The sequence below is a fragment of the Trichomycterus rosablanca genome, chromosome 11, assembly GCF_030014385.1.
Source record: "Trichomycterus rosablanca isolate fTriRos1 chromosome 11, fTriRos1.hap1, whole genome shotgun sequence".
Taxonomy (NCBI): Eukaryota; Metazoa; Chordata; class Actinopteri; order Siluriformes; family Trichomycteridae; genus Trichomycterus; species Trichomycterus rosablanca.
This window is the reverse complement of record NC_085998.1, coordinates 30055800-30069385: the sequence shown is the minus strand read 5'-3', so window position 1 is coordinate 30069385 and position 13586 is coordinate 30055800. Positions and strand designations below refer to the sequence as shown.

The 13586-nt window shown below is 41.2% G+C and overlaps 1 protein-coding gene and 1 long non-coding RNA gene across 3 annotated transcripts in view; both read right to left on the bottom strand.

The window, feature by feature from the left end:
* Positions 1-1856: 1856 nt before the first annotated feature.
* Positions 1857-6951, bottom strand: LOC134323520 (uncharacterized). 2 transcript variants are annotated; one of them, XR_010014057.1, is made up of 4 exons: positions 6907-6951; positions 6694-6834; positions 3432-3514; positions 1857-2497 (listed from the first exon to the last, which is right to left on the bottom strand). It is a non-coding gene; the product is annotated as an uncharacterized LOC134323520 (long non-coding RNA). The 2 variants fall into 2 exon arrangements; XR_010014058.1 differs by having other exon boundaries at positions 1857-2032.
* A 244-nt stretch (positions 6952-7195) lies between these two features.
* Positions 7196-13586, bottom strand: part of megf11 (multiple EGF-like-domains 11) — a 257142-nt gene continuing 250751 nt past the window's right edge. Inside the window, exons 23-25 of the mRNA XM_063004150.1 lie at positions 13080-13139; positions 7701-7913; positions 7196-7436 (exon numbers count right to left, since the gene is read on the bottom strand). Coding sequence (XP_062860220.1) covers positions 7261-7436; positions 7701-7913; positions 13080-13139 — 449 coding nt within the window. The 3' untranslated portion in view covers positions 7196-7260. The remainder of the gene's footprint in view (positions 7437-7700; positions 7914-13079; positions 13140-13586) is intronic.

The window sequence follows — 13586 nt, the reverse complement described above, 5'->3', positions numbered from 1 at the left end:
ATTCCTGTGTCCTTTTTTTTAACACATTATTCTTGTGTGTGTGATCTTCAAAAGGTTTCCACACTTTTCCATTTTCGTTGGTAACGGTGGGAGTGGGAGGTGTAGTAATTGATCATGTCTGAGAAAGAGCATACACCGACCAGGCATAACATTATGAGCACTGACAGGTGAAGTGAATAACACTGATTATCTCTTCATCATGGCACCTGTTAGTAGGTGGGATATATTAGGCAGCAAGTGAACATTTTATCCTCAAATTTGATGTGTTAGACGCAAGAAAAATGGGTGAGCGTAAGGACTTGAGCGAGTTTGACAAGGGCCACATTGTGATGGCTAGACGACTGGGTCAGAGCATCTCCAAAACTGCAGCTCTTGTGGGGTGTTCCCGGTCTGCAATGGTCAGTATCTATTTAAAAAAGGTCAGAGAAAGGAACAGTGGTAAACCACAGGGTCATGGGCGGCCAAGGCTCATTGATTCACGTGGGGAGCGAAGGCTGGCCCATGTGGTCCGATCCAACAGACGAGCTACTGTAGCTCAAATTGCTGAAGAAGTTAATGCTGGTTCTGATAGAAAGGTGTCAGAATACACAGTGCATCACAGTTTGTTGCGTATGGGGCTGCATAGCCGCAGACCGGTCAGGGTGCCCATACTGATGCCTGTCCATTGCCGAATGCGCCAACAAATGGGCACGTGAGCATCGGAACTGAACCACAAAGCAATGAAATAAGGTGGCCTGGTCTGATGAATTACATTTTCTTTTACATCACGTGGATGGACGGGTGCGTGTGCGTCGCTTACCTGGGAAACACATGGCACCAGGATGCACTATGGGAAGAAGGCAAACAGTGTGATGCTTTGGGCAGTGTTCTGCTGGGAAACCTTGGGTCCTGCCACCCATGTGGGTGTTACTTTGACACATACCACCTACCTAAGCATTGTTTCAGACCATGTTCACCCTTTCATGGAAACGGTATTCCCTGATGGCTGTGGCCTCTTTCAGCAGGACAATGCGCCCTGCCACAAAGCAAAAATGGTTCAGGAATGGTTTGAGGAGCACAACAACCAGTTTGAGGTGTTGACTTGGCCTCCAAATTCCCCAGATCTCAAGCCAAGCGAGCATCTGTGGGATGTGCTGGACAAACAAGTCAGATCCATTGAGGCCCAACCTCACAACTTACAGGATTCAAAGGATCTGCTGCTGACATCTTGGTGCCAGATACCACAGCGCACCTTCAGGGGTCTAGTGGAGTCCATACCTCGATGGGTCAGGGCTGTTTTGGCAGCAAAAGGGGAACCAACACAATATTAGGAGGGTGGTACCTGGTATCTGTGTGGTTATCTAAAATCAAGGCTTTCCACCAGCATGCCTGTTAGATAGTTTGTTGGCATGGAGGTGGTGTCTGATTGCAGAAATCCAGATCTGATGACAGCAAAATGCTTCCATCTGTTACAAATCTCCAACTGTCATCTTTGGAGATTTTTTCTTTCCATCTGTCTTTGTGTTAAAGAGGATCTTTTGTGAAGCCACCCCACCCCCATCTTGACTGTTTATTGAACATTTTATTGTGGCTAATTAATTAATTAACTTCTTAATCATTTTAAATCTGATGCAATTAGATTTTGGCTAATTAGATCTATTTTAACATTTGACGTAAAGCTCTACAACACTGAGTGGAGGTGAAAGAAAAAGGTTGTACCTGATGGAAACCCAAACCACAGTCCTCACAGACAGTGCCTAGAAACGTCATGCAGCCCACTATGTGCCACTGCATTTTATACTCATGTAGAAGATAAACAGACAGATACGAGTCACCAACAACAGTTAAATAATGTTAATATTTTTTATATATCACAATAAATTCGGAGTAGCATAACAGTGCAGCATGGAGCCTGGGACCCTTGTTCAGTTCTCATCTGCAGTCACTATCTGTCAGGCATTGGGTACCTCTGAGTACTTACATTTTTAGACGTTTTAGAGGTTTAGCCTCTTGACACTGGGCACACCACAACCTTGATCAGAAGAAGCGGTTACTGAAGTGAAATGAAATAGGGGAAAATGGTATTTGTGCAGACTCTCTGCTAAGACTCTTTGTAAGGCCAAAAGTATATGGACACCTCTGACCTGCTATCATTTGTATTTTTGGGGGCAATAAAAGATATTTGAAGCGCCCAGGTGGCACAGCAGGATATTTCGCTAACACACCAGCGCCGAGATTCTGAAACCCTCTATTCTGATTCTGATGCGTTTGCCACCGGTCGGCTGGGCGCCATCTGGCAGTGCCTGCAGCAGATACTAATTGGCCACTGTATCTGCTAGGGCGGGATGACCGGACTATGTGTGGGTGGGATCTTCATATGCTGTGTAAGGACCCTGATTGGCAGAAGAGATGGCTGTGGAGAATGCAGGGGCGAGAAGAGTAGTGCTGTGCACAGGTCAGAAGAGGCGTGGGCAGTGCAACTGGGTTTCCCTTAGCAGCGGAAGACAAATTGACTGCGCTAAATCGGGAGAAAAATGGGAAGAAAATGCATAAAAACAAAATAAGAAATGACAAAATGGGTACAAATACTGACAGAAACTCCAGAATTCATTCATTCATTGTCTATTTTACCACTGCTTTCTGATTTAGGGTCGTGGTGGATCTGATGCACTGGGCGAAAGGTAGGAAACACCCCAGACAGGTTACCAGTCCATCACAGGGCAATTTTAGTAGCTTCAGTCCACCTGACTGCATGTCTTTGGACTGAGAGGAACTTGGAACTTCTGGAGGAACCCCACATAGGCACAGGGAGAACATGCAGACTCCACAAAGAAAGGACCCAGACCTCTCCATCTGGGAATCGAACCTAGGACCTTTTTGCTGTAGGGTGACAGTGATACCCACCATGCCACAGAGCCACCCATCTTGAGAAAAAGTGGAGGCTAAACTCGTCGGTTCAAATCTCAGCTCCACTACCGGCTGGCTGGGCGCCTACACAAACAATGATTGGCTTGTTCGCAGAGAGGATGCCGGAGGGGATTCCTCATAACCGATGCAATTACGACCTCTGCTGGCTGATTGATGGCACCTGCACAGAGTTGATGGATAATAGGATCAGGGTGTGTCTTTCTTACACAAAGCTGATCCACATATGAACTCGCAAGTGAACAAGACGCTGTCGGCTACTGCACACGTGTGTTAGTCACAGCTCTACTCAGACAGGAGTGGAGCTCATCAGCAGTAAAGGGGAAGCACAATGCAATCGGGTAATTGGATATGACTAGATTGGAAGGAAAATGGGGGGGGGGGGGGGGGGAGTGGAGGCTAATGGAATGTCCAAAGAGCTGATGGTCAGGTGTCCACATACTGGTGGCCAGATTGTGTAGCATGATCATTACTCTGCGGTTACTATGATAACAGTCAGAACTGTTACAGTCCTAATAATCACTTACTTCAGACAGCTTTATTTAGGTTCCCTAACACTCAGCAGTCCTATCCCTCATCACAACAGAATGCAGAAGTGCTTCAGGCATGCCTGAAAGAAGAAGTAGCTCGTTTACAATAATGAACCGGTTAAACAAAATATTCACAAATAGGCAGCATGCTAAGGTTTTTAGGGTTAATGTCAAAACTGTTTACAGCTAGCTTTATTTCGAATGAAATGGCACACAGATCAAATCAATACAAAGAGGCTTAATGTGAAGCACACCACCCTGCTGTGTGTGAACGGAGAGACTGCGCTGGTGTCCCTGTGTGATTGTCTGCATGTTATTGCTTTAATGAGAAGGATGCTGATACATTTAGATAGAGCATTGCACAAAACAAAAGAGCCAAGCAGAATGTTTCAACTTAAACTCCAGATGAAACCAGGTTTAATAAACGTCTCCAAACGTAGGTAACGTATGCTGTAGGATATGTAGGCCATCGTGCCTCTGAGTAACACATCTACTTAGCCACAAATGTGTGATTATGTAAAGTTATAAATACTGGTTGTGTGGAAATGGTACAATCACATGAAAATAACTAAGCAGTACTTTGTATGATCAATTGCTCATGCTAGATTTTTATGTTTGAACTTTACACTAGTTGGCAGAACAAAACTACCACTTGCTTAAATAAGTTACAAATAAATACACCATAAATACAAAAAATATTCAGCAACTGGTATTTTAAGAATAAAAAAGATTAGATGTTTACCAAAATGACAAAGAAACTTTAACATTAAGTGACTTAATTACATGTTCACATCACACCCGCTAACTAGAAATATAACCATCATAAATGTGTTTTTTAATGAAACAGGTTGATACAGACAGTGATATTGTACAGTATTTCAATCTGTTCTCTATTTATACTCTATATTTAAGACCCGTAGAACACATTTGAGTCATTCCACTGATGAGTGCCATTTCTCCATCTTTTCTACTGTATAATCTTTTTAAATAAGAGGTATAAACCCAAGTGAACATGATTTTCATATCTCAGACTATAAAGAGACATATTTGTGTGTGGTTTTATATGTAAACTTGTGATGGTGTGGAGAATTTTACATAGAAACAGTTATTAAGATAGAGATTCTGCCCTCTGTTAACATTTAACACTTCTGTGTCATCTGTAAGTCCTCTGTATTCTTTTATATACATACATACATACACACACACACACACACATAAGCAACCCAAATAAAAAATACCCTCTCTAAAAATACTTCCTTTACCAAGTGAAGATGAATCACAACCAAAACATATTTGCTGAGTCACGTAGCTTATTGATGACTAGATTAGCTCTTCTGAAATACTACTAAAATACTGTACTGTATTTTATAAATTTATGTATTTATGTATTTTATACATAGATAGACGGACAGACAGGCAGACAGACAGCTATAAGGAGGCCTTTAGAAAGATTTGTTGTGCAATAATGTTATCATTATTGCACAACAAATCTTTCTAAAGGCCTCCTTAGGCTATCTATCTATCTATCTATCTATCTATCTATCTATCTATCTATCTATCTATCTATCTATCTATCTATCTATCTATCTATCTATCTATCTATCTATCAACTGATCTTTCTGTCTGTCTATCCATCTGTCTGTCTGTCCGTCCGTCCGTTCACTGATAAAAGAGTGGAGGACGATTAACTCATATTGAGCACGGTAAACAGAAAATAGCTCTAGTCCAGTAGTAAAATCCCAACTGTAACACTGCTGCGCTCTTACCGGAACACACTACCATGTCATTACTATGTTATACAGTATTTATAGTGGTGAAACACATTTACATATGAGCATGACAAATGTTTTTCAGTACAATGAAGAATGCCTTTATTTGTCATATATACATATACACATGTACACTACAGTGAAATTCTTTTTTCATGTATCCCAGCTTGTTTGGAAGCTGCACAATGGCTGACCCTGCGCTCTGACCCCAGCTTCCAAACATTATAGTGACATATAATGTTCAGATATTGAGTTCTGATATGAGCGCAGCAGTGTTGTTGCGATTTTATTAATAGACTAGAGCTATTTTTTGTTTTCCATGCACACGATGAGTTACTCATCCTCCACTCTTTTATCAGTGGACACTTTGTGGAGCTGAGAGGGTTAAGGGTCTTTCTCACGGGCCCAACAGAGGCTACACATTGGCTGGGATCGGAAACCACAACCATTCGTTTGATAGCTTAAAGCACTACCTACTAGGCTACCACTGTCCCAAAAACCCTTCATATAGTAAAACCATAGATAAGGCACAATGCCTCATCTATGTGTAGGTTTTTCCTATGTACTCTGCTTTATACATGCCAGTAGATAAACTGGCTGCTATAAAATTCCCCTCTAGGTATGAGGAAGTGAGTAAATCTGTAACTCCCTGTTGACTCTGCGATGGAACAGTGCCCGGTTGAGGGTGTATTCCTGCCCTGCTCCCAGTGATAAAGTGGTTATTGGAGATGCATAACGGTATACATAATAGATGGAATTTTATGACTGTTTAAATATACGTACCATTGTCACAATAACGTTTTTGAATACTGATAAAGTAATTAAAATAATGAAATACTTACCAACAGATTATTTTCATGTTTTAATTAGAAATGGCACTATTTTTTATTTTTGTTTACGTATTTTCTCCCCTTTTTCTCTTGATTTTTTAGCGCATCCAACTACCCAATTGCACTACGCTTCCTCTCCACTGATGCCAACCCACACCCTGATTGAGGGGAACGAGACTGACACACGCCCCATCCGACACATATGCAGTAGCTGACTGCATATTTTCACCTGCATGTAGCGAGTTCATATGCGGATCAGCTTTGTGTATGGAGAGACAGACCCTGATCAATGCATTATTCCTCTACTCTGTGCTGGCGCCATCACTCAGCCAGCAGAGGTCGTAATTGCATCAGTTCTGAGGTCCCTATCTGACTCCTATCCTATCATGTGGGCGCCCAGCCTGGCAGGAACCGAGTAGAAATGGCACTCTTGTCATGGAATGACTCATCTATGTTTTAAAATAATAGAAATATAGTTTCTACAATATTATAGTCATCTAAAAATCCCAAAAAATGTTTTCGTTATAGTCTTTATACAATTAGATCTATTAACAATTTAAATATTAACAATTTACTATGAAGCCATGCTTAATTACTATGGTCTTTATTACTATGTCCAATTGAACAAGTGAACGCTCAGATTTAGCTGTGACTATTCACCTGTGAGTGATCAGTCCTGTTGGTGCTGAATAAGATGCTTAGGAACAGTCAGTGTTTGACTGCTGGTAAGAGACATGATGACAACTTCTCCCTTGCAAGAACTTCTTGCCATCAGTCTATGGGGTCTTCACCCCCCTAAAACTAGAGACAAATGATCAAAACAAGAATGCCTGTCTATGACCACGGTCCACTGCATTATCCACAATTACTTACAGAATATATTACACTTCCTGCCGTTTAGTTCAGTCGTGTCTTCCATCATCATCCAAGAAACTGAATTATGAAATAAAAGAGATGAATAAATATATACTAGTATCTTTAGAGTTGTCTGTACAGTCCACTCGTAGCTGTCTGTGTCGTTTCCCTATACAAACACACACAAATCCAGCACGCTAGGTTTGATCAAACACCGATATCCATCTCCTCGTGCTTCTCTGTGTGTGAATGCATGTCCGGAAGAGACAGAAATGAGAGACAGGTGAGATATAAAGATAAGACAAGAGAAGAAGTCCTGCGGACGCAGGCGGTGTTTGCTGTATAGCGTAGAGGTAGGTTTAGGTCCGAGTTCTACAGCAGGGAGCTGGGGGGGCTCTCAGGGGGCGGCGAGGTGTGTGTGGGGCTGTGGCGCATGGGCAGGATGTCGTAGTGGCTCGGGATGTGGCTGTTCCGGGGCAGATCATAAGGGTTCTGTGAGAAACCGGTTGCCAGCCCGTTGGGTCCCTGCAGGACGCTTACTGTAGGTTCTGAAAGAGATTAAGGTTAAATGCTGGTTTAATGGCCCCCCAGTGAACAATGCAGATTCAAAAGAGTACTGAGGTCTTGTAACTTGTAACAGTGAGTATCCTCAGTTCCCAAATTATTTAAAATGTATAATTAAGTGGGAAGGTAATGTAACACAGTGGTACACACTACACTACACTATCCCAGGTTTTAATTAGTGTGTTAATTCTTAATTGAGTAAATTAAAAAAATAGCTGAGCTCTGATGCCCCTCAATGTCAAACTCACCCATGTCATAGATGTTTCTGTTGGCGGAGGAGTGGGAAGTGCTGTTGGTGCTGGTGCAAAATGCCAAGTCTCTGTGTACAGGAGACTTCATCTCCACGTAGCTGTTCTCTGTGTGCTTGCAGGCCAGAGCTGGTGGGTCTCGGATGGTAGCATACGGATTCTCGCTGTTCAGAGAGCAAGAGCTGGAACTGCACATGGTTGTCTTGATGTACTCTGCAAAAAATAAATATACAAAATAAGCTTTGGAGCTCAACAAGCTAAAATACAAGTTTGCAATTACTGACTGTAGTCCATCTATTTCTCTACATATCTTTTTAGCCTGCTTTCACCCTCAATGGTCAGGACCACCACAGAGTAGGTATTATTTAGGTGGTGGATCATTCTCAGCACTGCAGTGACACTGACATGGTGGGGGGGTGTCAGTGTGTGCTGTGCTGGTATGAGTGGATCAGACACAGCAGTGCTGCTGGAGTTTTTAAATACTGTGTCCACTCACTGTCCACCCTATTAGACACTCCTACCTAGTTGGTCCACCTTGTAGATGTAAAGTCAGAGACAATCGCTCATCTACTGCTGCTGTTTGAGTCGGTCATCTTCTAGACCTTCATCAGTGGTCACAGGACGCTGCCCACGGGACGCTGTTGGCTGGATATATTTTTGGTTGGTGGACTATTCTCAGTCCAGCAGTGACAGTAAGGTGTTTAAAAACTCCATCAGCGCTGCCGTGTCTTATCCTCATACCAGCACAACACACACTAACACACCACCACCATGTCAGTGTCACTGCAGTGCTGAGAATGATCCACCACCCAAATAATACCTGCTCTGTAGTGGTCCTGGGAGAGTCCTGACCATTGAAGAACAGCATGAAAGGGAGGTAACAAAGCATGCAGAGAAACAGATGGACTACAGTCAGTAATTGTAGAACTACAAAGTGCTTCTATATAGTAAGTGGAGCTGATTAAATGGACAGTGAGTGTAGAAACCAGGAGGAAACAATTATACAGAAATAGATAAAATATATGACATCTATCATTATACCACACACATTGGTAATTAGTTTAGTGTTTTTACATTTTTGGTGTTCCCCTCATTATCATAATGAGCACCCCTGGGGTATGTGTACCCCATGTTGGGAAACAGGGCGTACCTAATAAACTGGCAACTGATTGTATGTCAGAATAGAACTCAGCAAATGAGCAGTTCTGTATAAGTCGCATATTAGTTATAAAGGTCCTTCAGCAGCATCATATAGAGGCGAGTCTGTTTAAAATGCAGGGCAAAGGATTGCATTATATTATCTAGCGTACAGTCACGCATGCTTCCTGCAGCTAAAACAGAGAGAAGAGAAAGAAACCTGCATATGCAGCATTGTGGGGGTGAATTCCAAACAAATGCTTATCTAATAGGGTGTTTAATACCAGTTTAGTAAAAGCTCTGTATACATACTTTAAAATGAAATGCAAGATGGAAAGATAAGTACCAGTGAGGCATTATTTATCCTGAATTTTAATCCCAACAAATAATAAGACACATTCTGAACACATTCATAATGAACACATCCTGAAAGTTTTAAGCAGGTGATTCGGTCTAGTTAAGCAGGCAAACTTTTAAAAAGCTTCTTTCATCCAAGTTGATCCAGTCTACCCTTCCACAGCTGCCTTTGTCAGGGTGTTTACAGCATTGTTGAGCCAACCCTGGACCGGGGAGATCAATTTAAGGAAGTTCCTGTGTGTTTGTGCGTGTGTTTATGTGTCTGGGAGAGTGCGAGTGTAGGTTGAGTTTGGCAAGGGCAAGGGATCACATTAATCCCTGACACTCACAGACAGAGAGGACTAAGAACTCATGGTATTAAATGGGTGCTCTGGGCTGTCAAATCATGGTCTAAATTGAACCGACCACCTTAAAGACCAAACTCCAGAATGCTAGAGAACATTTAACATCTAACAGTTGCTAGATTGTCAGGTTGTTTTACATCTAACATGTAAACTCAGCTCTACAATGATTGACAAAGTAAAGATTGATAAAAACGTAAATGTTATTTGATATTCTTATGAAAAAGTGCAACTAAAGCATGTTTAGCTCTATTTTCCTATTTAATTAAATTTTAGAACATCCTCTGTTTTACTGAGATAAAAATATTAGGTGACACAAAGGTCACACCAATAATCCTTATGTCATATATAAAAATTTTATAATAAATAAATGACAAAATGTCTTGACATGAATAAATCAGGCACTGGTTATGAAAAAATAGCCAAATGCCCATAAATCAGCATATACACTGACCAGGCATAACATTATGACCACTGACAGGTGAAATTAATAACACTGATTATCTCTCCATCACGGCACCTGTTAGTGGGTGAGATATATTAGGCAGCAAGTGAACATTTCATCCTCAAAGCTGATGTGTTAGAAGCAGGAAAAATGGGTAAGCGTAAGGATTTGAGCGAGTTTGACAAGGGCCAAACTGTGATGGCTAGACAACTGGGTCAGAGCATCTCCAAAACTGCAGCTCTTGTGGGGTGTTCCCGGTCTGCAGTGGTCTGTATCTATCAAAAGTGGTCCAAAGAAGGAACAGTTGGAAACCGGCAACAGGGTCATGGGCGGCCAAGGCTCATTGACGCCCGTGTGGTCCGACCCAACAGACTGAAGAAGTTAACGCTGGTTCTGATAGAAAGGTGTCAGAATACACAGTGCATCACAGTTGCATAGTAATGCACGCAAGCTGTACGCAGAGTAATCCTCAGCTCTTCCGCGGTAACAAGAGTGCCTTCCGACTTGAGGGGTCACTCTGATGTTCCTTTCCATTTGGTTTTCTTAGTAAAGTACAGAGGTAGTTTATTATTGCCTTCTTCTGCACAGTTGAATTGATGTCACTGACGTTGTCACCTTTGTTATCCTGGTGGTAGGTTTAGTCTGGCACCTCTGCTAGGACCTTTCTTTAAGAAGATAAAACTCCAGGCAGTATAGCACCCAGCTTTCTTAAAGCATACAAGCATTCTTATTTTAATATAAATATTAACAACAATAATAAAAACAATAACAGTCTCCATTACCGGTTGCCTCTGATGCAGGCACCATCGATCAGCCAGAACTGCATCAGTTATGAGGATTCCCCTCTGGCATTCAACCCCGATGGACAAGCCAATGTTGTTCATATAAGCACCCAGCCCGCCAGGAGCAGAGCTAAGATTCGAACTTGTGTGTTTGAGATGGTGTGATAGTGTGTTTTTATTGCTGCACCATCTGAGCATCAAAGTACTTGAAATATTTCAGTTCAAATAATATAAGATAAAAAAAAAACTAACAATTAATGAAATCCTTTATGGTTACTTTAACTTACTTTAATAATTTGCTTAGAAAGAGATTGTTCCACTCAGGGGTGTAGCTGGGATTTGAATATTTTTCCAGTATCACTGCTATACAGAGAATAGTCCACAACAACATACAAATCTGGCTGGCAACATTCACTTATGAGGGGTTCGAGGAGGATTATCGAGGAGGGCAGTAAAGGGGCAGTAACTATAGACTTAAATGCCAGCAACACTGCAGTACCAGATACACCAATACATTACCATGTGGTAGCACACTACTACATTTACTGCTGTAAAAAGACTGGCCCAATTCCAATTGAATAATATTCCTACAGTTACCTATTTGAATTCTAAGACAGGGTAAAGGGATCTGACAAATTATGCTTAGCAACAGATACAATCTGCAGTACACCTACATAATACTGCAACAGTGCTGTAAGACTTCGGATCATTAAACAAAACACAGTACAACTGCATAATTTTGCATAATTTTATACATTTAAAGAAAATATAATTGCTCTTCTGGTTACTTAATCAAATGGGTAACAAATGTAAACGGTGAGATAATTTAGCCTAATTAACACAACCATTCTTAATTACATTTAATCCTGTAAAATATAAATCTCACTCTTACTCAAGCTGTCACTTTAAAGTTTCTACATAAAAAAGACGAGCTAGAAAAAAGGGATTGGAAAGGATTACATTCCATAAACATCTTAAAAATTAAGTGTCTAGACCAGGGGTGCCCACACTTTCGTGGCTTGAGATCTACTATTTCAGTCGACAGGTCATCGTGATCTACTTGAAAATGTTGGTCTCATCATTTTTCAGTGCTTCAGTTGTCTATATTGATATTCAGCATTACAGGGCAAGTGACTGAGAAATCACACTAACCTTATTCTAATGATTTGCACTGAATGGTGTCAGCCAGGTTTGTGTAGTCTAGACAACAGCTGCTTATACCAATTCTCAAGCAGCTTCCAAGTGTTCATCACTAAGCATGGACCGATATTTAGATGTAATTATTTTCATGTTGGTAAAGGCTAATTCACACAAGTATGTTGATCCAAAAATGCTGTCAAATATGTGGCACATTTTTATATGTTCGGATAATTTACCTCATCCAGCAAGTTACAAAATTGTCCAGGAGAGGCCCTTGACTTTATATGAATGTCAGATTGTAGGGTTAAAATTTCTCCGTCAGCTTCTTCCACACATGAACGAAACAGTCGTCTTTGCAGTGTTCTTGCCTGAATTGAACGTTTTTGGTTTCTTTGTGCTTGGTTGCGCAATCATCTTCACAAACAGTGCAGGTAACAAAAGGAAAAATGCAAAAATGGTGCAAACTGGCTACTGATGAATAAAAATTTTCTACATTAGTGGTGCTTTAGGCGGGCTGAGGCGTAGCTATGGTAACAAACTGCAAATTAAAGAAACAGTGGCCACATTTCATGTCAATCACGTTGACCTGTTCGAATGAGGCGCGATCTACCAGCGTGCACTGTGCGATCGACTGGTCGATTGCGAGCGACGTATTGTGCACCCCTGGTCTAGACTTAGCTTAGGCCAGTTTTCATGATGTTACCAAACAGAAATGACTAGGCAAAATGATATATGGAGAAGTCTTCTCAACTAAACCGAAGAGTGATGCTCATAGCCTAACCCAAACCCCTCCAAAAAAAAACTGAATAAAAGCAGTTCTGCAAAACTAAGTGGGGTAAAGAACTAATAATCAAATTGGAAAATGTGTTTAGTGAAAGTCATTGTTGCTAAAGGCATTAATGTGAGTTGTAAGACAACTGTTTTCCTTAAATAAATAAAATTACAAGTTTTACAAAATATAATTGACTTTGGTCCCCTTTGTGTTATAATATTTTATTGTTTAATAGTGTGAAGTTATTTACTGTGATGAATATGCATTTACAGAGACTAACAGAAAGGAGAAGTAACTTTTCACAGCACTGCGTAAAGCTGGAGTAAATGATAAAATGGCCAATGTAGGTCGACTTAATAAACTAGCAACTCGGTGTAAACAAGTCGTACATTTTGGGATCATTACCTTTAGCCACTCGAGTAGTTTTGTTGTCCTGCAGTGGCAATGTGTCCTCTCGTGACACACCTAATAGAAAGAAAAAATATAAACAGAACTGTGTATTATATTATGTAATATGGGTGTAATTACTAAAAATGATTAACCGTTCCCAAAATACATGCATACAGGTGGCCACGGATATTACACTTAATACATATGGATGTGGTTTCATCATACACAGCACGTAGCTCATGAATGAAGTCATGTTTTGTGAGCTGGCTTGGTGGGTATATACAGTGTGTGATAGGCTGTCTGTACACATATCCCTCGTTGCTGGCGATTTATCAGAGTTGCAAAAAGGCAGACGACACTCTACAGTAGAGCAGCTTACCGCCAAAATGAACCGGGGGCTACCAGAGGTGTGTCTAAAACAACAGTTCCACGAACCCTACTGCATATGGGGCTCCAAAGCAGATGGTCACTGCACCTTTGCTAACAAAAATGCATCGGCAGAAAAGGCTTTAAATTTCACGG